The sequence below is a fragment of the Ambystoma mexicanum genome, chromosome 1p (genome assembly GCF_040938575.1).
Source record: "Ambystoma mexicanum isolate Mex_15411 chromosome 1p, UKY_AmexF1_1, whole genome shotgun sequence".
NCBI classification, from domain to species: Eukaryota; Metazoa; Chordata; class Amphibia; order Caudata; family Ambystomatidae; genus Ambystoma; species Ambystoma mexicanum.
In genome coordinates this window covers 403,008,035-403,031,263 of record NC_090921.1, presented here as the reverse complement: position 1 = coordinate 403,031,263, position 23,229 = coordinate 403,008,035, and the positions used below count along the sequence as shown (strand labels likewise).

At 44.8% G+C, this 23,229-nt stretch overlaps 1 protein-coding gene across 8 annotated transcripts in view; it reads left to right on the top strand.

Moving 5' to 3' along the window:
* The window catches only part of EPS15L1 (epidermal growth factor receptor pathway substrate 15 like 1), a 2,005,341-nt gene that overhangs the window by 179,092 nt on the left and 1,803,020 nt on the right, over positions 1-23,229 (top strand). For all 8 annotated transcript variants that reach the window (XM_069649173.1, XM_069649176.1, XM_069649175.1 and 5 more), the window contains exon 2: positions 8,062-8,103. In XM_069649173.1, the coding sequence (XP_069505274.1) occupies positions 8,062-8,103 (42 nt within the window). The remainder of the gene's footprint in view (positions 1-8,061; positions 8,104-23,229) is intronic.

The following is a 23,229-nucleotide window of genomic DNA, read 5'->3' as shown; positions in this document are numbered from 1 at the left end:
AACCTCCAGAAAGCCAAACTAGAGGCTTCAATCTATCCAGAACTAAGAGACCAGACCAGAGAGCGAGCAGTTCCAGAGACCAGACGCTGTGCCCAGAGACCGTCCGAAGTCCAGACCTGTTGACCAGATCGTGACAAAGCCGCCTTCCTGTTTAAAATCTCTTGCGAGTACCGCCAAACTGTACCAAACCAAAGCTCTTAGTTTAAATTCATCTAATTCAATCTATTTAACCTAAGTAGAACTGCCTGATAGCTCCAAATCTGTCACTTGTCATTTTCTAGTTGCAAGCTGCACTTGTCTTTTTGAGCTTTTAAAATTTCAAATCTGAAAAACGACCTTTATTCAATCGCTCATATCTCCGCAACCGTTTGTGCTAGAGACTTGCAGTAACTTTCATCTGAAAGTTGAGAATCTAAGCTTTTAATCGCACTAAGAACCACATTCCTACCCCCTATAGTTGTGCCGTAATTGCGGAACACGCATCCGCGAATTTTACCGCGATTTGCAAATTTCTCCTCGTGTAAAAACAGCTGCTGCTTGCCTTCCATTTGCCAGAAATTCGTTTAACCTGCTAATCATTCCTGAATCATTGCAAGAGTGAGCCTGAGCTAATATTAACTAGATACCATTCACCCTGAACCTCTGAAAGGGAATTAAAAGCATTTTAGCATATTTTTTTAATTCATTGCCAGCACATATCAAAGCAATTTGGGCCTGTGTTTTCAAACTTCTGTAGTCTAAGCTTGCTGGGGTGAACTGAATTACAGTTGATCGCATTTCTGAGAACTGTGTGCTTCCTTCCATTTCCTTGCATTGTATCAAGGGGGGGAGGGGATTGCCAGAGAAAAGTGATTACATTGTTTTGTTGAAATCATATTGAGTATTTTCTATACTGCATTTCATTCATTCAACCTTGCATTTCCTTGAACCCTGTAAAGCATTCTCTACCGCATTATACTTCTGTACCTATTTACCACTGTGCTACCTTATCCATTTCATGTCAACTCCTTATTGATTATAGAGAAGCGTGTTAGTGCCAGATTCTCCGTTGTTAATCTTTATCATATCAGATTAAGTGTGCTATTCAATTATTAATTTATTATAAGGTGTGATATATACATCTCTTGTTTAAATTATCAAATAAACCTTTTAACTTGCAAAACAGAACTACTTCTTGGCTCAGTGGGGTCAGGGGGATTCCAAGAAAGGGGTGTTATATAGGGGTAGTCATCCAGAACGCATGAACTGGACATAAAGATATATCAATAAGGGTTTTCATTCAGTATTATAGACTAGGCGTTGACTTAGCTGTAGTGTTGAATTGAATCCTCTTACAAGGACTATCATGCTACTCCCCCCTGACCTGTCATTTTTGACACAGCCACCTCCTTTTCGAGTAAGGTAAACAATCCTGGCTGCATATGGCAAGCTTCATTAGACTATAACGCTCATGTTTCAGAAGTAGTCAAGTCTGTCTTCTATCAACTTAAGCTTCTAAAACCTATTTTGCCATTCATCTCTGAATCCGAACATGCTGTGGTTGTGTGGACTATGGTAAATTCCAGACTTGACTATTGTGGCACTCTTCTCCAGGGGTGCACCAGAGAGTCAATTACATTCTCTCCAGGTAGTTCAGAATGTCACGATAAGGCTAGTTTATAATTTGCCAAAATGCGCACACTCTCTGGCTTCTTGGTCATAAGGATACAGTTCATCAAGGCCTTCTGCCAAAGCCTATTTTTCAATAACAGTCTCTTACTGCGAAGGCTCTGTTGTAACAAAGTTTCAAAGTTCCATTCCTATCAGGATTTTTACATGCACGAGTTTTCGCTTTCAATGTTCAACGTGGGTCGTCTCCTTCAGGCTGAGACTTCCTTTTATCTCAATGTTCACACTTGGTCGCTGCTGCTGCTCCTCCCTGCCTTGGTTAGTTATGTGGGCGGGCCCTTGGTATCTTCGACACACAATGCAGGATTCTTCAGTCTGGTTTCCTAGCCTTACGCTTTCTGCCTTGAAGGTTTCTTGAAAGTAACAGCGTCTTGTGGAAAAGGCCATGGTTATTTCCTTTCTTACAAACTGTTCTGGGTTTGCCGTCTTTCTCCCCTCGTTCAGTTGCCGACTTGAAACTGCTGTTCCTTCGTGTGCTTTGCCTCGCTCAGAGTGTGCTCTCGTGCTCCGCCTTTTATCCGTTTGGAGAGGTTTAATGGAAGTCGGGTGTGAGTGATTGTCAGTAATTGCCGGACTTCGCCTGACCATAGTAGCGGAACATGTCAAAGACACCGCTCTGGTGTCAGTCTGTTTTCTCCTAGAGCTGGCTGTCTGCGTTGAAGTGCTAGAAAAGTGAAGGGGGGGTGGGGAGTTGTCAGGTTCCCACATAACCTCCCTGTTAGGATGGGCTAAAGGTGTTGCAGGGGGAGGGATACTGCATATCACCATCCGGCCTCCCACTCCCTGAAGACCCCTCGCCCAGGTGATCCTCCCGCATTGGTCCACCCCCAGGGTCTGGATCCAAAGGCGATGGCCTTGCCCTGGCCATCTGATGGAGAGATCCGCGCTTGTGAGACACCTTCAGGTTTCTCTCATGTAAATGCTGTGCTCCGGATGAATTTTCGTTCTTGGTGCGTATGTTCGACTTGTGCCCGTTCCATCTGATTTGTGCTTTTCTCTTGGTTTCTCCAATGTAGTAGCTTCCGCAGGGACAACTACTGCAGTTTATAACATTCTCCGAAGCGCAAGTGGCAACATATGACTTTGGTGCGTTCACCTGTTTGTGGGTGAAAACTTCAGGGCCTTTTGTGATGTTATTGCAATTCCCACAATTAAGACAAGGGTAGGTACCCTGCTTCCTGTACTGGTAGTGTTGGGGGTTCCCTGGTGCTCACTCGCATGTATCTTGAGTTCTCACTTCTCTGGTAAGCGAAGACTGGTGGTTCAGAGAACAGGTGCTTAGTTTGTTCATCACTCATCAGGATGTTTCACTTTGTTGCTCTGTAGCTAGAATTTAGAGACGAAGACCAGCAGGGTATTCGACTGGTCTGAAATGCATAGACTTTGTAGCTTTTTGCCATTGGCTGCAGTATAATGGTCAACACATTGAATACAACATTGTTTTGTCTCAACACATCTGTAGTTATTTAATATTTTTGACCTCCAAATATAACATGATCACTGACGTCATTACCACACCGTGCTCTGGCCCTTTAGCTAGACTAAGGGTGTGCCACCCACACTGCTGACTTTCACCAGCCGAGATCCACAGTTCTGCCATTATCTTGAATGGCCCGTGTAAAGGCATTTTCAAATGGGATTGTCCCTGTCACTTTGACATTAATCAGAATAAGCAATTGAGAATACTGAACCTACTTATAGCGGTGTCCGTTCACACCTAGATACAGTGCACCCATAGTGCATGTACTCAATGTGAAATGAGTGGCAGGGAGTGGGGAGTGGCAGGGAGTGGGAAGTGCAGGGCAGACGACATGGTACATTTGATTGAGAAGTTGCGCAGCTGTTCCTTTTCTAAATGTGTGCTTATTTGTAGCGCATGTGTTCCCTGTTTATTGTGAAAGTGTTGGGAGCTATGTGTGGGTATCGCCTCAGTCTGTTTTATTTAATTTATTTATTTTATTGGGCATTTGTAAGTCACTTATACATCAAGGAATTGTGTTTCAAAGCGCCCACAGGGCAACGGGAAGGGAACAGCAGGACAATGGAATATAACCGCGATGAGCAAAATACAAAAGAGGTCCTACTAGGCCTTGTGAGCATTTGGAGCGTGCAAGTGCAGAGGGAGGGGACAGGGGACGTTGTAAATGCTAGGTGCTCCACAGAGGTGGAAGTGCCAGCAAGGCAACGGGTAACTGCCAGGCAGTGACCACTTGGTGGAAGAGGGGTCACCAGCCAATACAATAAGTGTAGGCCTGTGAGAAATCGCAGGCCAGTGGTGCCCGAAGGCAAGTGAAGGGAGAGGGCGGATGCTGCGGGCGATTGGACTGCAAGGCCAGGACCCATAAATATGCATAAGCACCCAGGCCACCAATCACAGCGACTGTGGGTTTAGCACGGGAGGGAGAGAGGGAAGGAGAAGAGGTAAGTCTTGAGGTGCTTGCAGAACTGGAGAGGAGATAACAAATAAAACAAAGATGAGGGTCTTCCATTGTGTCCCTGGATGTCGTAGTTTTTTACTATTTTAGGTGCTGAAACCTTCAGTTTGTAGGCTCAAGATGGATTTTGAAGAGAAATTACTCTATATACTCTGGGCAAGGGATGTTCTGACCTCTCAGCCACTGTTTGCTGGAATCCTTGGGAAATTATTTAAACTGGGGATAGCGGCAGTAGCCACCACTTATGCATGGAACATATTTTTAATATTGGTTGCCACAGTGGATGTCTAAATTCGGGGGAGAGACACCTTTATCAGCGCCCACATTTTCGTAATTGATTGCGTTTTTGAGATGTGGGTTTCCTGGGAAAGGGTGCGCTCGAGGAAAGAGTTCTAATCTCTCTTGAGCTTCGATTTCTGCAGCAGAAAGACATTTTTGCATGGAGCCCTTTTGATGCATTCCAATGTCAAAAGCCCTTCCCTGGGGTATGAGGGGAAATAATAGGCCAAGGACTGGAAACTGTGTATCCATTTTTGGCCCGGTATTTTGTGATCGACTTCTGTTTTTCTGTTATATTCAACGTTTTTAATTGAAGGTGTAAGATAATTTAAACGTGTATATTTGTCTATGTTGTAGTGTCAATTGCACCGATAATTAACGATTTTTGGTTAGGAGAATGGCTGTCTGTAAACTTAGCCTATCTTCAGTGGCTTACAAGAAGATAATATGTTCTTTAATAAGACTTTTTAATGGAGTGGTCTCCTTGATGCAACTTTTGATCTCTTTTAATCACATCAAGTAGACCTTGCTGCAGCAAACTTTTATACAAGAACAGGAAATGTAGACGAGCGTTTAGTTTGCTTTACTGCTTTATATTTTTCTTTTTTATATTGAACCCTGCTTTAGTTTTTTCGCTGATGCTGTAAGTATTAAACATCCTAACCTCCGAGACTCACAATATGGTCGGTGTGTAACAATCAGATAATATTTGCATAAAGGGTCAGTTTACACATAACCCTTTTTGAAGTTGAAACAATAGGTTGGTAGATATCTTGCGTTTCGAATACGCAAACCTATTTCTGGATGGGGAGCCCTGAAGGGGAAGACGTTAGACGCAAGTGCAAAAACTGAATGAAGTGCTTCACTCTGAGGGATTGTTTCTTGCGGACTCCATTTTATCTTGCAAGTGTACAAACAACGATAGACACTTGGGGCCCCATCCTCCATTTACCTGATAAGATTGGTCACCACTGGTTGGGGTGTTCAAGAGAATGAGTATACTGGCCTCACCTTGTTGTCTGGGAATGTGAACAGCAACGTATAGAACTAGCTGGTGTGGTTGTGTTTATGCTGCAGCTCGGCATAAAAACCTGATCGGGATTTTCCTGGAAAATATTTCTCTGTGCCAAATGTAATCGATTGCTTCATTTCTTAAATTTCTCTTACTTTTTCCAGAGTTATGAACAGAGTCCCTAATGGAGTACCATGCATGCAGGGCTTGTAGTAATCTTGTTTAGCCTTAACCTGTGGCTTTTCAACACCACTAGTCTTCTTTTCAGGAGAAAGATTGTTCCCTGCGCTGGTTCGCATAAGGCCTTTATGCTTATTCCCTCAAATGCACTGAGACTATTCCTTGGCAACATGAACCACTTGGAAGGCAAAAAACAATGAAAATCAATCAAACTACTTATGATTAAAATCATTTACCAAAGAAGTGTGAATAATGACCCCTAAACTAGCATTGTGTCTGGATTCATCAGAAGCAAATTGGACAGCCACGTGTGGATCGTTTCGTGCAGCTGCTGATTACTGATTGTGTTCTCGCAATTCCATTTAGCATGTCGAGCAGCAAGACTTCCATGTTTTATACAAGGCAAGCAGTCTTCTAGAGGGTGGATGCAGAGCCTGCAGCATGGTATTCTAACCCAACTATAGCTAACTAAGCAGACTATCTCTCTAGCCCTCTGCGGTTCGGACACGATCAGCATGTAGGATAGTCCGTCGTATTCATAGCCACGGGGATCTAGGTGCGTTGGTTGCTTTGCGTGCCTCCTCCCCCTCGCACCGTGGAAGGTCACCAGCATTCGGCTGCCAGCCCCTCAATCCCATTGCTGCACTTTTCAGAGGTGTCTTCCACGCACACCTTGAATACATTCCGTGTCCTCTTGCCCATGTTCTCTCCCACTCCCCAGATCGCTGTTCCCGGCACAATAACGTCTGCATCCCTTCCTCCAGCCAGCAAAGCGTTTGACCTTGCAGCATTTTCCCAGCGCTCTTTTTAGTTTCATCTTTCTGTGTCCAGCTTCACGACTTATGAGCTACAGAGAGATACAAGGTATTAGGGTGGCCACAAGAACCAGCCCAAATATGTGCTTGGTGGCAGTTGTTCTGAAACACAGTGGCCTTGCAGAGAATAGACACCTCGATGAATGATGTTGGCGTACAGATGTGCTATCGCTGGTGAAACACTTGCAACCTTTCACAGAAATTAGACCATTCATTTAACGTCAATGCAGGCCGATATATCATCCCTTATTTCTTTAAACATTATATATATTGAGCCTCTGTATAATATCATACACAGGATATTAGCTGGAAATCAGCTGCATGTTGATTTGAAGACTGATGTTAGTAAGCCTGTATTCATGAACATACGTACTCATGCATACTCGTTCCAACCAACACCAGCCGATGTATGCAACATACCCTGGGGAATCATACAGATGGCACAGAATTAATATTGTCACCCTCTGTATTCGTAAGACACTAACGGATTTCTCCATATTTTAGGATTTCGATATTAATACATTTCCTCCATATGTTAAGATTTGTGTATGTATTTACTCTATGCCCAAGTGGGTGTCCAGTGGAAGAACACCATTGAAAATGTAGTCATGTTTTCTATGACTCATTAGCTGAAGAAGCTGATTTAGGCTACTGTAAGGATTTGAAGGGTCGATTCTTTGTTAGGTAACTGTGACCTTTTATAGTCTGTGAATTAATGTGGATAAATTAAAGAAATGTATTAGCTAATAGCTAGTTTAAAAATACTCAACTTTTGCTTATGGGAAATTCTCTATCGAATGTCACGCGCCAGACCAGCAACATGTTTGAACGCAGTACTCAACCTCATGAATTTTTGTGAACAACTGCCCCATTCACATTGAAAGGACATTGTATGGAAATGTCACTTATCAGACATACATGTTAGACAAAATATAACCTTTACAAGTAATATTGTTGCGTTCTGTTAATGAAGTTGAGATTGTTGCATGCATCTAATTTAGCACCCTAACAATTGCTTGGTTGAATTATGCCAAAAAAAGGAGAAATGAACTGTGAAATGCCAAAACGGCAGCCTCTCGTTAGTGGCTCATGCTAGTTCTTTCGCAGGAATGTTTTAACTTTATAGAGAGAGAGCCAGGAGGCATCCGCCTTGGAATGGGGATGGGGAATGCTTCTGCATTGTGTTGAGAGAATCATGGCATCCGATGGGGTTGTAAGATCGTGTTAATTTAGTTGGGCATCGCTACAGAGTGTACAGGGAGTCTACAGCACGATTAAGAACGTGCATGCATTTTTCACGGGTACCAAAAAATATCACCACAACAGCACTGACAGCCAATTAGCACAGCTCGTAATGCCATGCCGCCAGTGACAGCTTTAAATTGTGTAGGACTAGATTGTGGTTTTCATTTAAAAGTACTAAGGCATTTTTGAATACTAGCTTGCTTTACTTGGATTTGATTACTGTGTGTTGAATAGGAAGCTCTGCCTACAGGTGTAGTCACTGTTCATAAAATGTTGATGTTGAGTTCAAGTGCCAGCTTCAATCAGATACTGTGTGATATTTGATTGATATGGTCCGACATTGCCTGGTTGGGAAAAGCCAGGATGTACGACCTCATTACTAGTATACTCCTTTTAGATACTAATGTATTCCTATTTTTCTTTTTAGCTTTCCAGTGGCAATCCCATATATGAGACGTATTACAAGCAGGTCGGTATGCTTCTTGTTACGTGATTTTCCCCCATGCTGTGTTCATCTTCCTGCCCATATGCTGACAATCTTGTTTTCTGTTTAGTCATGTCATCATGAAGCAAAGGTGAATGCCCGTACTATAGAAATATCCCCACTTAACAAATAAAGTAACCCCGTGGTGGTTAACAGCTGCAGTGGAGTTTTATGTGATTACAGTGCTAAAAGATGTGCATTGTATCTAAATGTTGGTTCTCGCAGCTCTTCCACAACTCCCTTTCCTTGCTCAATACGATTTGCATGCTCTTCAGCACTGGCAGCATCACGCAACCCAATGAGCATTCCTTTAAAACCTTCCTGCTGATGGCATCTCATTTTTAGATATTGGTGTCAAAAAATCAATAACCGCATACTATGAAATAGGAACAGCACTTGGGGCCAAAGCTTATTATTTAAAGATATTTATTGTTGGTACTTTTTTAAACCTGGCGAAACGTCCCAAGTCAAGATGGATAAAAAAAGCACATTTTGTGCAGTGTGACCTAAGCATATAACAGAGCTAATGTGTGTGCTGGGTTTAGCTCATTAACTATCACCATTTTCCAGTTCTCCGGGCGATAATTGTTCAAAGCTGAATTTAAAAGACCTCCAATCTTGTCATTTCGATTGTCCAGAAGATAAGATAACTGACAGTACGAGCGTTTTTTCCGCACACAAATACTGGGGCAAGAGAAATGATTGGAAAATATTTGCCTCATTTTGTATATTAAAATGAGTCATTCTGTATTAGTAATTGGGCTGGGAAAAAGAAACAAATAATTGATGTTCTAATGCAAAATAATGGTCAGCTGTGGCTGCTTATCATGAGATGCTTTCATTGTGATCAAATCCTTATTAGCATACACCCTAATTGTATTCCATGCAGGAATGTATGTATTGCAAGCATAGGTACAAGAGCAAGAAAATGCTGTATGACCTGCATTGTGTTTGGGAGTGGCAGCAGATCTTTAGAATATAGTGGTTAACCATGGAATGTGTGTACAGAACATTCAATGGGACAGGGTTCTGTCTAGATCTATAGGAGTGGGAGGTCATTTGAGCTGGAACACACAGAGGACCTGCTTGATGATTTTCAGCAGGTAGAATCCAGATATCTGCTCTAAGCATCCGTGTAACCAGTAACAAGGGCACAGCTAACCGGAAATGAACAGATGGGGGGAGACTGCAAGCACTAATTACACCCAATGAGCAGTAACAGCAGGGCTCAGTAGCACATCAGAGGTATTGCACTCAATCAGGAATAATACCCGGTATTGTAGCTCTGAGGGTGTAGTTCCGTTTGCAGAGCGAGGAGCAACTGATCTGAGATACTTTTTATAAAGAGGAAGCCCTTCCCCTTATACGCGAGGCCAAAGAGAGCGACAGAAACAGCAGGGCCCATGAGAGAGTGGAACGGCTAGATTAGAAAGTGATGCATGCGTGCATTGCAAAGGACATTCATAAAGCATGTTGATAACTGAAGTTTGTATCGCGGATGCCTTCTTGTGCTACTGATGCCGCCATTTTGTCATTACTTTAGAGGCCGGGTAAGGCCAGATCCCCACCTGCATGCAATCACAAATCACACACAGGAGCCAGTGAGTTGTAGTGATGACTGGCACACAGTCTATCTCACTTTCTTCTTGCTGACAGATTTTATCCATCAGTGGTGATTATTGGATACCGAGGCTTGAGCCTCATTACTCCATCCTCTTGGCTTGAGTATGTAAGTGTGGGTTGGATTTCTTCATGGTCTCTGTGGACCTGTCACAGTAAGGCTTTTTTCACAGGGTCTTTGCTGTGATGGGTTGCGGGTAGCAGTCAAAAGGGTTTGCAGTGGTGGCAGTGAGTCTCCTGTTCGGAAGGTTTGCGTTCTGATCCAGTCCTTAGCAGTCGTTCTTGCTCCGCTTTGCCAAATGTTCGTACAACATCTCGATGTCGAGTTCTCTGTAAAGGTCCGCTGTCCTTGAGAAGAATGGAACTCCATCCACTATCCGAAAGGCCTTGTTCTGGACTTTCTGAAGACTCACCCAGTGTTGCACCTGGCAGGTCATCCATGCTGGGGAGGCATAGGATAGGTCTGATGATCGCCTTGTAGACATTGATCTTTGTCCGGAAGGGCATGGACTTGGTCTTCAGGAGTGGGTACAGCGCTGTCCGCTTTCCTGATGCCTTCTGCTGAGTCTCGATATGGCTTTGCCATTTGTTTGCTGTCCAGGGTCACACCCAGATAGCGGCTGCTGCTCTCCCACTTGGTCTCCCTGTTGAGGCTGGTGTGTCAGTGCTCCTTGATCTTCTTTCTTGTGAACTGTGTAGCAGTTATCTTGCTGGTGTTGAGTTCTTTCTGCTAGTCGCTGTACCACGTTGAGATGGTTGTCCAATGATGCAGGTTCTTTGTCACTTGTTTTTCGCTGAACGACTGGGCGATGGCTGCAACATCATCCACATACTTTGCCAGGTCAATCTTGTGGAGATCCGTCGGGATGTCGTTGGTGAAGATGTTGAATAGGAAGGGTCTGAGGTTCGGTCCCTGCGGCACGCCTGCTCAGATGGGACGTGATGAGGACATCCCGGACCACATGGCGACATGTAAGGTGCAGTCACCCAGGTAGCTTGAAATTGTCTTCACCAGGTAGTTTGGAAAACCCAGTCGGATCATCTTGTGCAGCAGTCCTTAATACCAGACTCGGTCGCATGGTTTGGCAACATCCAAGAAGACGATTCCTGAGTACTTGTTGATTTTGAGACTGGTTCACGGGGAGCTGTGCACCCCTTTTATTAACATATCACACATGATCAAATCCGTCCCAGAGGCAGACATATTGCGATCACTTTAACCATCAACACGTGACTACCTGCACCTGTGAGATAGGCATGGTATCAAAAGAGATGAAAGACAACAGATGTGCAGTTCTAAACAAAACCTTAATGATCAGGATGGTTTAACACCTCAGCTGCCCTATACTATAGTGGGACTTTACCTAAAGAAATTAAGAAAAGTCTGTGTCTGCAAGTCCAAAATAAGTCTGTGTCGAAACTTATACTTGTCCTCACAACTATAACATGGCGTTGGAATCTTCTAAGGAAAATATGTGTTCAAAAGTAAAGGCTAAGCTGCTTTCAGCTTGAGTTCTTCTTGGGTTCTTTATCCCAAGTCCAATACAGTTCCAATAGAGGTTCACTTCAATAGTGTTTTATCAAGTTCTGAAATTACCTTCCCCAAGTTGGAATGTACCACAATTCATACGAAGAGGAGGTATTGCGATTTCCTTCCTCAAGTTCAAATGTAGCCTAGTTCACACAAAACAGAGGCCCTGGCACTCCCTTCCCCAAGACAGCGTTCTCTGGTTGTTTGACTCTGTGTTCCCTTCTCCAAGACTTTAACATAGCACTCACGTTTGTTTCTTCTGCTCAAAGTTCAAAAGAAAAAACATGGGTCCGCTTGACCCACCTTCATGTTTGTTTTGCCAATTGTTTCACAGTTCTTTAAAGCTTGTTCACCATTCAGGCTTTCCAGTTCCAGGCACAGTTGTCCTACCGCACAGTCCACCCATCACAGCGAAACCATAAGTCTGCCGAAAGCCGTTGGGCCCCTCATAGGCTCTTCTGCCTTGGGCTTTCACTTTCCACACTTCTATTCCTTGTAACACTCTTTTATACCAGTTCTTGGCTTGTCATATACTTGTGACTCGTTCTCAAGTTTGCAGTTATAATTGACAGCCTTTCTTTTCTTTGGACTTTTGATACTCAAAACAACTCTTCAGTCCTTCACATGCCCTTCGTTCTGTTCACATTGTGTTTTACTGGCAGTGTGTCGTTTGAAATGTCTTATTTGACTTGGAGTGTTCATTCACCATTCAGCATATCATAATTTACTCAAATAGCAGCTTTCTTTCAGTTTGGCGTTCAATACATGTAGCATTTACTTGTGCTCACTCAAATAGCAGCTTTCTTTCAGTTCGGTATTCACTATATTTAGCACTTGCTCGGGCTTGTGCACTGTTACTTATTTGTGGTCCCTTCGGAGCGCTACCATCTCCCCAGTTTCCTCTGACACTTACCTGTTCTTTGCAGCTCCTCCCGGTGGCTTCCACTGTTCCCCGCTGGTCTTCTCCCCGAACGGGAAACAGACTGCCAGTTCGCCTTGGCAAGTCTCCACACACACACCGACTTCTCTGCTCTGCTCCACGCGCAGTCCACGTACCCTCTGGTCCCAGCGGCATTCGCACACCCAGCTGCACCCAGGCTTGGGCGCAGACGGCTTTTCTCATTCCTCTGCTATATGGCAATGCCTGCTGCCTGCCTTCCAGTATGAAGGCTCCCGGTCCTGCAAAATCACTCTTGCAGCTCTCCTCGGATCGTTTCCGGCGTCGCTACTTCCTGGTCTTGTCCCAACACAGCGAATTATCTCCTCTCTATCAATGTATGATTTTGGCCTCCACCTTTTATACTCTTTACCATTAACAGGCTGCAGGTGAAGGAGGTTAGAATCAATTGGCTGACCTTGTATAACCCTGTTAGTGTGACATGCCCGATCTTCAGTGCTGGGTGCACCCAGGCCCCTCCTCTTGGTCCCAGTACTAGAGTGGTGCTTGCAATTGGCCGTGTGCACTACTCTTAGCTGCCTCTTCCTCTTCTCAGTATTTGGTGGTAAACTGAAGGGGAAAAATGTGATAAGATTGACAATATCCCATGAAGACTGAGGGGGAGGGTAGGGTAGGTCAGTGTTAGGAAAGGGGACAACACCATGTCTCGCCTTTTGATGCTTTCTCCCTCTTTTTAGAAGTTGGTATGGGTAGGGGAGTAGTTATTGTGCCTTGCTGTTTTGTTCTAGCCCTATTATTGTGTAAGGTTGAAGGAGAGGAGAGGAGAGGGGATAAGATTGACAAAAACCCATAAACTTAGAGTAGGTCGTCCTTTTTCAAAAGGGAATACTCTGTCTTCAGGCGTATCCCCCCAATCTCCAAGGACCTCCCACCCAGGTGGTACTCCCTTGCTTGTCCAACCCCAAAGTTGGGATCCAAAAGCGATGGCCCTTTCCTGGCCACCTGAGCATAAGATCACCCGGGAGTAGACGTGAGAATACCCTCTGGTTTCTCACACACCCTGTTCCCAAAAATTGTAAGCAAACTTTTTCCTCAATGACAAATGCACAACACTGCATGAATAGTCAGTGCTTCTATTCCATAATGCAATTGGATGTTGGACCTTTCTACTGCACACAAAGGAGCAGATATTAGCGTTGATATTCACATACCGCTGTAGTACGAATTCTACTGGACCTCTTTGCGGATTATGACAAGGTTGACCACTTTCCTCTTCTCAAGAAACACCAACAAATAAAGGAGTAAATGTTTCCGCCCAAGTCAAGCCACCACTTTCCTTTTTGACTGAGTCTTCAGTCATTCATTTATCTCTCAATCCCAGGGCTTTTCAACGCATATAGTATACCTGTCATACATGACTCTGCTTACAGCCTATTTTCTGGAGTGACTGGCAGACAATATTTTGTTGTAATAATGCATAACAAAAGCGTAACTCAAATACATTCATGTTCATTTTCGCTAGGAAACTTGAAACAAATGTTAGTTTGTGTGATTTCAGACACAGATGCAATATCAAGCCTTGCCTCTAGTTGTTGTTTTTCTAAAGCACTGTGTTCAAGTAGACAAGAAGAGTGTTTACAAAAGAACTATGCAAAAGCTGACTTACGCATGCACAAACACATACACATTGAGATGTGCTAAACTATTTTACTGCATATTTGCACTATTCTCTTAAGAAAGAATATTACATTTTCATTGGGTTTTTGAACACTGTACCAAGGATGAGAGTTTTTAAGAGAAAAGAAGAGTTATTGTATTGATCGTACAGCAAACTTTATTGACAATATTTGTAGGTAGCTCTTAGTATTGCTGGAAGCAGAGTAGTGAAATCCCAAGGTGCTTGGAACCAGTCCTGCCATTACATTTTAGGTCCATGGCACTGAAGGTAGAAATGCAAACATTCACCACCCACATTCGTATTTGGTTTATAGGGGATAATGGTTAAATTTTCAACCTGCAGGCTGAACACAGGAAACTGATCTAACAGATAAATTGATCGACATCGCGTTATGCAAATCTTGAGAGGCTACGTTTCGGGATAGAATGCCCAGTGCAGTCCTGCACTCCGAGGGTGAAGTAACCCCCATGTAAAGTGAATGAAAATCTTTTTTAAACTATACCAGCCAGCTGCCAAAACCTCTACAGATTGGGCAGTAGCACTGGATAACTTGGATAGCCATCAATCTGGTGGCTATTGGATTTTGAGATTCTCAAATTATATGTAAAGGAAGCCCTGATTGTCTTGGCATGGGACTGGGGTGGCTGGAAGGAGAGCCTGTCGGTTGGAGGAGCAGCTGGCTGTTGCATGGAGGATTGTAATGAGATGCACAGTGGCTCTTGATGGCAAGTTAAATGCTTTATTAACTCCAATCCATTAACTCTGCTTTCACCTTCCCCACTCCACCTCCAAGCGCTTCGTCTCTTGAATCTCCCTGGGTTTTACATTCACTATCGCCCTGTAGAGATTCTACTAAAGCCAACATACACTTGCCCCTTTCCTCAATACACAAATTGCCTCTTAATTCCCCTTTTCCGACCTAACTATTGTGAGCGGTTAGTAATGCTAGGTGGACAACTGCTTGTAGATTTCTCAAAATATGCAATTTTAGTAAAGAAGAAAATACTTGGCTTGCCCTACTCTACAGAGGAATTAGCTACCTAGTCTAAAGGCCAAGGGAGCATTCTCTAATGAGGGAAAACTGGCCCTCACACTAAATAAACATACAAAGGAAATTATACAACAACACAATATAATAAACAATATCAACACAATGTCGGAATGGCCTCCTGTCCTGGGTAAGATCCCTTCCCCTGATTCAAAGTTTACTTAAAAATGTTCAGCAAAATAAAAGATCGGTTTTGAACCAACTCTTCAATATTCAAAGTTAAAGAAAAGTACATCAAACGAAAATCCACTGGTAACAAATCTGTGTTCCTGGATGAAAGATCCCCTTCCAGCTTCCAGAAAAGAAATGGCACTAATGGTAATCCTGGTTATGATAAAGTGCCTCTTCTTTCGGATAGTTTGTCACAGTTCAGGAAGAAAGTGTAATGTTCCTACTGTCAACAACATATAGTTCTTACTCAACAGTTGGACTTCGTTAGTTACAGTATCTACATTGGTATATCTGTCAGGCTGCTTTCCTACTGTTACTGCTTAAACTGCCACAACCACAATTCTACTGGTGATACTATGAGAACAGTCACTTTTGTCCCACAGCGCCTTACTTGTTAAGAATACTTAAAGGTTACATACGCTGTCAGCTTAATATCCCACCATTACTACCACAGTTCAGTACTTCAATTGTTGGAAAGGTTTTGACAAGACACTTCAACCTCTTCGGGTAGGCAAGGCACTCTTCCTTTTAATGACTCTCTTAAGAGGGCAGCCTCTTTGCCTCTTCCATCTTCTTGCCACAATAATAGCCTGCTTCTGTCCCTCAGACTCACTCCTCCTTGGTTTTCACAGTCTTTGACTTCACAGGTTATAGCTACTTCAAAAGCTTTCTTTAAAAGCAAGTAGTTCCCCCGTCCCCAGTTTACATACACCTTTCTGCCAGTTATCAGACCAAGTAATTACCCAGAAGTCTTTATGCCACTCTCTCAGATTCAGGTAATACTTGGACATGTGTCTTTTAAGCCACTTGGTTATCAACAGCTTCACAGTGCACTTTTAGAAGGGCAGGTTTCACTATCAACAGGGTTTGGCTCCTGGCTTGGATAATGGTCTTCTTTTCAATAGTTTAAACTCTTCACTTCATAGAAATGAATGTCACTTCTAGATACATTGTCGGATTGTCTTTCAGATGAAAACACAATTGGACACACGCAACCTCTCGTTAAAGTAGATTCAGGGTTTAAAGATAGAATTGGATTCCCACGTAATAGCACAGGATAAAGTTCTGACTTTGTTGGGGAATTACAAGTAGGCACACACGACCGCCTTTTGATGTAGTTTTCAGCCTTTATAATTGTAACTCATATATTATTAAGCTTAGGTATACATCAATGGTGTAAAAAAGCGTTCCCTCTTCTTAATTAGGGGCACACAACCACTCTGTTATACTGTAAGTTTTTAAATATTTCAACAATGGTGTTCAATGGCTTTAGCTTCTCATGCAGTGTTAGATCTTTGACAGGATGTATTTCCGTTGTTCATCAGATTTTGGCATTCAACGAACAGCTTTCACTCACATAGAATAATACGCAAGCCACTAAGGAACTGGCTACAGTTAGTGGCAAGGCTCGCGCAGTGTGCTAGAATGCAGTTCTTCACGCACCGGCTTCATAGACACTGGTTTTGCTGGTTGCGCTGCTTCCCTGACTTCCTCAACTACCTCTGCTGTTCTGGCTCACTGGGGGGACACACCCTTCTCCAACACAGGTGTTTCTGGCCTGGTCACTTAACTTCAGAGTTCCTCCCCTCAAGCCCCTCACACCCCCGGAACCCTCAGCTTGCCTCTGGCCTTAGTCTCCTGCACTTCCACGGCTTTGCAATCACAGCAATTGGGCTCACATGTGGAAAAATAGTCTCCTGTACGTCTTGCGCAGCGCAGCCTCTGCGCTTCAGATTTTGGGTGAACAGGACTTGCAGGTGAAATCTGCTGCCTCCACATTCCGGCGTTCCTTATGTTCTTACACTTTCTCGTGATTTGCCAGCCTCTTGCTTCGTCGCTGCTGCTGCTGCTGCTACTACTACTACAGCCAGCCTTCCAGCTCTTGTTCCAGCTCCTTCTACTCCTCCTTTCCTGAAGGGGCCTTTTATGCCTCACAGGTTCAGCCTTTGTCTTCAGGTGTGGGCTATTAGCCTTAATTGGCTGACTACTGTTAAAATGGATTTCTGAACTCTGACCTGGTGGGCACAGTAGACCAGCCTAGTTTCTTGGAATAGGGTAACCCTCTGCACAAGCCAGACCAAATTAGGTTGCTTGGCAGAGGTCAAGACTAGGTCTCAGGAGGGGTGAGGTTGACTGAAAGACCTCAGTGAGCACACAGAGTAAAGGACACTTACAAATCACTCCCAGTCAGGTGTAGATATATTACAAATACATTTATTTCAAAGCCTTTGAGTTTCACCACTCAAATCACAGTAATACTATTAAGCCAACACACTCCTATCTAAATACATATTTACAAATATACTAAACCAATGGGGTCTAAAGGGTTAATGCACAACATGGGTGAACAACCTAAAAGGGGAAGGACACAGGCAGTGCAAATAGTTTGTATTTTGTCTCTTCTGCATACCACACACTCCTAACTAAGAGGTAGTCCAATCCCTAAGAAGAGTGGTGCCTATTGCTCAAATGTACATGAAATGTTCAAATTGGCAAAACGGGGTCTCTTCAGGGGTCTGTAGCAGCTCAGGAAGGTGGGTGAGGCGATGAATAGGTTCCCGCTATTCGAGGGCAGAGTCGATTCCAAGAGTTGGGAATAGTTCTCTAGTTCGCACTAGCAGTGGAAAGGAGAGGGACCCCCCAAGGGCCCTCGTGGGTAAAAATGGATGGAGGCTCTAGGAGCCACCGGTTACGGTTGCGATTACACACTGAGCCCCGGCGCACTCCGCACCAAACTTCAGCAATTGAGTCCACTTCGGTTGCAGGTTCTAGTGCGGCAATTTGGTAGCCATGCAGCTTCCAGCGACGAAGATACAGCGATGATTCCCAAATGGAACAGTGGCAATTTTCCACTCCTGGTGGATGGATCAGGCCAGTTTCACTGCAGCAGGCTTCCGTGGCAAGAGGGGCACAAATGCAGCACAGATGCAAAGTTCGTCATCACGGCTGGGCGACACAGTAACCGCCTGTACTCCAGTTCAGGTGCACTCACTTTACTCCAGACCTGGGAACGCCAAGTGTACGAAATTCGGTGTGAGAGTGCCGTGAACTCAGAGCTAGCGATGTACCAAGTTTCGAGGGCCTCCTCGAAACGGCAGCGGTATCATGGCAAAGAGTCAACGTAAGCTGGTCAGCCCACTGGTTGGCCCAGGGACACTTCCTAGAGAGCTTACTTGCAGGGTTTGATGAAGGTGCCGAGAATAGTTGGCCCCACTATTCCAATGGGTTGAAGCGTCTTCGCAGACCTTCTAGGAGGACCAGATGCGGAGGAGTCACACGGGACGACGGAGGGCTCTTGGGGCCAAACCCTCCAGCGTGTCACCAGCGGTTCCTTGACTCGGCTTCTTAATTTCAGGATACTTGGATCCTATCCTTCATTCAGTGAGAACTCCAGAGATCGACATGGTATGGGTGTTTGGGGTCGTCTCTTATCCAGAATCTCCTTCAAGCCAAAACCAAGAGGACCCAATAGGAGATCTGCTCACATACATGCATACCATATGTGGATTAATAACGGACCACTGTGGTCCCAGGCATTCACAGCACTCCAGACTCTCTGGCACCCAGGATGTGTATTGGGAACAGACATCCCAGCCCACATCCTGGAGCTGCTTGGCGCTTCCCTCGAAAATGTTCAAATGAGGACTGACCCGGGTCGGCTCGACCTGGGGAATGTGAAGGGGCAAGATGGCCAAAGGACAGGACAAAGAATCTCGTGGCATGGCCGTTTTGGAGTCAGGCCACCTATTCGTGCCAAACGCGGTAATCGCGTTTTGCCTGGCTCGAAAGGGTTAAAAGTATACAAAATGATAAGCTGCCACCAGCCCTGTCCTAGGCACATCTGCACTTCTCCTAAAAAATCCTTTGAGAGTATCCAGGGCCTTTGGAAATGACTAATAGACCCAAGTGCACTGTACTGGAAGGTACATTGTACACTTGTTACATGTTGCAGAAAAGTTGCAACATTGGAAAGGACTAAGGGAAACCAAGTTCCCCATACTGACTTTCTTAAGGGCATGTCAGTTTCCCCATAAAAAGTGTGCGAAAAGCCCAGAGGAGTGCAGTAGAAGCTGGGCTCCTCTGGTAAAGTCAGACTATGGCGTTTAACATCTGCAAAAAGTTGGGGGCTGGGGGGCGTACACAACTAGAAGGAAAATTACACATGAAATGGAAACCTTTCCTAACTACTACTGCAATGGCTTAATTGCCTGACTGCGACATCTGCATGCCTTTTCAGCCCTCTTCCTCCTCTCAGTACCTCTAGGATTCTGGGACTTGTAGTCTCTTTGAACAAAGTTAGGTTTTTCCACTTTTACATTTGTAAGGGTAGATTTAATTTCCTTAAGGCTTTTAACCCTTTAACTGCAATGGGTTTTTTCCCCCCAGTGCTAAGGCCTTTTTTGGTGATTTCGGAGATATCTCAGCCAAATTTGGCCCCTTTTTTTCCACATGTAGGCGGTTGCAACGCCACCCAGGAATCCTAGGTTGCTGTAGGGGGGTGAGAGAAAATAAGCAAAAAGGGTGAAAATGTTGTGTTTTTTCAAAATATGCCAATAAAATGATGTACAAAGAAGCCTGTGTTTTTTTCCTTGTAAGAGCTAGGAACAAATGGTTTGCTGTGCTGAATTCCCCAATTTTCTGGCTTTCAAGAACAGATTGAGAGGAAACGAAAAATAATTATTTTGATGTGGTTATCAACCATTTTGTGAGAGGTAGGCGATTTTGGCCATTTTTGCCAATTGGACCTGCATGGACGGAATGGAAGAAAAAGGTAGGAAAGCCGAATTGGAGGACAAAGGCATACATTTCTGAAAAGTAGAAAAAATTTCAAGTTTAGGAAGGGGTGATTTGCTCAGGTCGGGCAACAACTAGGTAGGAGTAAATGCCCATAGCTTGGTGAAAAAGCGGGAAAATGACTGCAAAAAAAGGTATGTGGTGGACATGGTTGGCTTGGTACGGCAATGGCTTCTATGAATTTTGAGAAAAACAATGCTCTGCTATATTCCCCCGACTCTTGAAGTTAGGAAAGCATTTTTTGTAGTGTTTTACAAAACAAGCAATACCACAAGCCAAACACTGAGCCATGGTACACAGGAGTTTTATGCTTACGGCCTGAACAGACTTACTTAGCATGTGTAAATCAGGAAATCCAATGTGGTGAGGAAGTGCAAGCATACATTTTTTGAAAGAGCACAGGCAGACCTTTTCAAGGGTAGGTGACTTGTGCAGGTTACAAAAGTGTATGGTACCTAAAGCAGCGACTAAATGTAGGGCACATTTGGGAAATGAAAGAGTTGTGTGACAAAGGGCACCAGCAAATGTGTCAAAATATTATGAAAACCACACAAACACAACAAATGTCATACCTTTGTGCGTTCCCACAGGTGTCCCGATGAGAACGGTACCTCACATATGTGGGTGCACCTACCTGGGCGCCAAGGGGAAAGCCTAAAAGACCCCTAACCCCAAGTCTGTTCTGACAGCTGAATTTCACACTTTTTCCAGACGGGCACACCATACAGATATGGACCTCGGGTGTCCAAGCCACCAAGGAAAACAGTTAGCCCCATGCATTTCCGAAAAGAAGACACCCGTGGGAATCCGCAGAGGTCTGACTTGCGCAAATCGGCCCAGAATTTATTACCCAGAAGCCCTGGCAAAGTCTGAAATGTGGCAAAAACCCCCACATTTTTCACTTTGCCGGGGGTTCTGGGTAAAACATTCTGGTCCACTTCGCGCAAATTGGACCTCTGTGGATTGCCACTGGTGCCCTCTTTTCAGAAATGTATGGGTTTCCCAGTTTTCCTTGGTGGATTGGACACCGTAGGCCCAAATCTGTAGGTTACCCCAAACCCTTTTGTGGTTACCAGTGGGTTAGCCTTTTCCCTTTGCGGCTAGATTGATGCACCCACACATGTGAGGTACCGTTTTCGTTGGGACACCTGTGGGAACGCGGGAAGGTATGACATCTGTTGTCAGCGACATGTTTCAGTGGGTGGGCAGAGGCAAATGTCTCTGATATTTGCTGGAATTAAACACAATTCCCGCAAATTTCACTCTGGTCACCCATCGAAATAGGCTGCCAGCAACACATGTCCTACCTTCCTGCATTACCACAGGTGTCACAATGAGAGGCAGACCTCTCATGCGCGGGTGTCGTTCCTGAGTGATAATGGGAACATCATTTGTACAGCAAGTTCTCTTTAGTGCATTCAGGAAACAGTAAAGTACTGTAAGTAAACCATTTCACATGCACCTTTCCTCACACTTCTCATACATACCAGTCACAATGCTATTGCACAGGCAAGGTGGGATTTAGCACAAGGACGAACCTCCTTGTGTAGCACAAGGAGGATCATCATTGTGAGCAGTGATGCCACGACAAGGCACCTACCGGATCACTGGCCATTCGTACCCCTTTCGTGTCTGCAGTCAGTAGGCATCCATTTCAGCAGTTGCACTTCTACCAAATAACTTGCGCCAGAGCAAGCGTATCTACACTTGAGCAAATCTACACACTTATAGCATGTGCACATCTGCTCACAATGCAACTGTGTCTCTAGCAATACCTTGTACATAATTTGTCAGCAATTGCATAGCAACTGTGTCTGCATTCAAACTCTGTGCCTGCAATGGTATGTGGACACTGATAGCAAGTGCATATTCGCTCACTTGGCTACCTGCCTTACAGGCGCCGTCTTCCACACCAACTTCAAGTATGCCCAGAGTCACTCTGTTCAAACATTCATATGTTCAACCGTACCCACACAAAACACACTCCCTGAAACATGGCAATCATTTCTGCAGTGCTGGGAAAGTACATTCACAGAAATTACATCTGCATGTTCTACCTAGCTTTACCTCATTCACACACCAATCGTATCCAATTAATTCCTACAGAAGACATGTCACTTACACCACACAACTTCGAAGGGATTGTGTCCTCCGACGTATTCCTTATCCTTGATAATACGTTTCCAGCTTGCTGGCCTCGGAAATGTTTTCTGTAGAGGGTGCTGCGCGTCGACGTCCGCCGAATCGATGTCCCTTGACGGCCACCGTATCGGCGCCGACGTCACCATGCCCATAAATAGCCATGCGCTGCGTCCGTTGCTCAGTTCCGTTTTTTCGCGCTTCGTGGGGCCTCGGAACGTCGTTGCTCAGTTCTGTCAGGATAACTCTATATCTACTCGAATAATACCTACTCGTTCTCGATGGCTTCTTCATCGGAACCGACGACGCGATCCGGCTTCAAGAAATGTCGAGACTGCGGTAAAAAAATGTCGATAACGGATCCACACAGGATCTGCTTGTGGTGCTTGGGATCCGAGCACCATTGTTCGGAGTGTGAGGACTGCATGTCCATGACGGCACAAGCCTTGAAGGAGCGCAAGGGGAAGCTCGAGAGAGGTAAGTCAAAAACCTCTGCGAAGGTTTCTTCGGCTGAGTCGAGGCATTTGTCTCCCTGCCGTCGAAAACATTCCCATTCGAGATCTCGAAGTAGCTCCCACCATTCGTCGAGATCAAGACACTCAAAAAAGAGACGTCAAAGATCCCCTTCCTCGTCGTCTTCTGTGTCCCCAGAACCTGTCCCACGAACCACAGCTCTCAAACTGAGTGGGAGGAATTCAGAAAGAAAATGTTAAGCGTCTTCGAGAACGCGGCCTCGACCCCCTCGAAGACAGCTGAGGGTGATACCCTGGGTGAAAAACCCAAAAAATCTAAACGCTGCAAGTCGCAGCACCCAGCGACATTCCACCCGAGAGCGTCACGAGCCATCGGGTAAGAAGGCACCATCTTCGACGCCGTCGTCGAGGATTCCTTCGACGCATGGATCGGCGCCATCAACGCCGACATCGACGCCGATGAAAGAGAAGACCAAGGCTACTCCACAGCCAACGGTGATTCCAAGGGCCTCCGGCACGACATCGAGACCATCGTCGATGTCCTCGAGTAGGATCCCGATCCTCTCGAGTTCTTCGAGACCCCTTCCAGTTTTTTCGATGCCGTTCTCGGTGCCTTCGAAGCCTGTCACATCGGCATCGACGTTTTCTCGCCCAGTAATGACAAGTTTGGCTCCTTCTGCCTTAGAGATGGGTTTTACACCATTTCAGAGGTCAGAGTACCCTGGACTATCTTCAATTTATGAAGCGGGGGAAGATTCT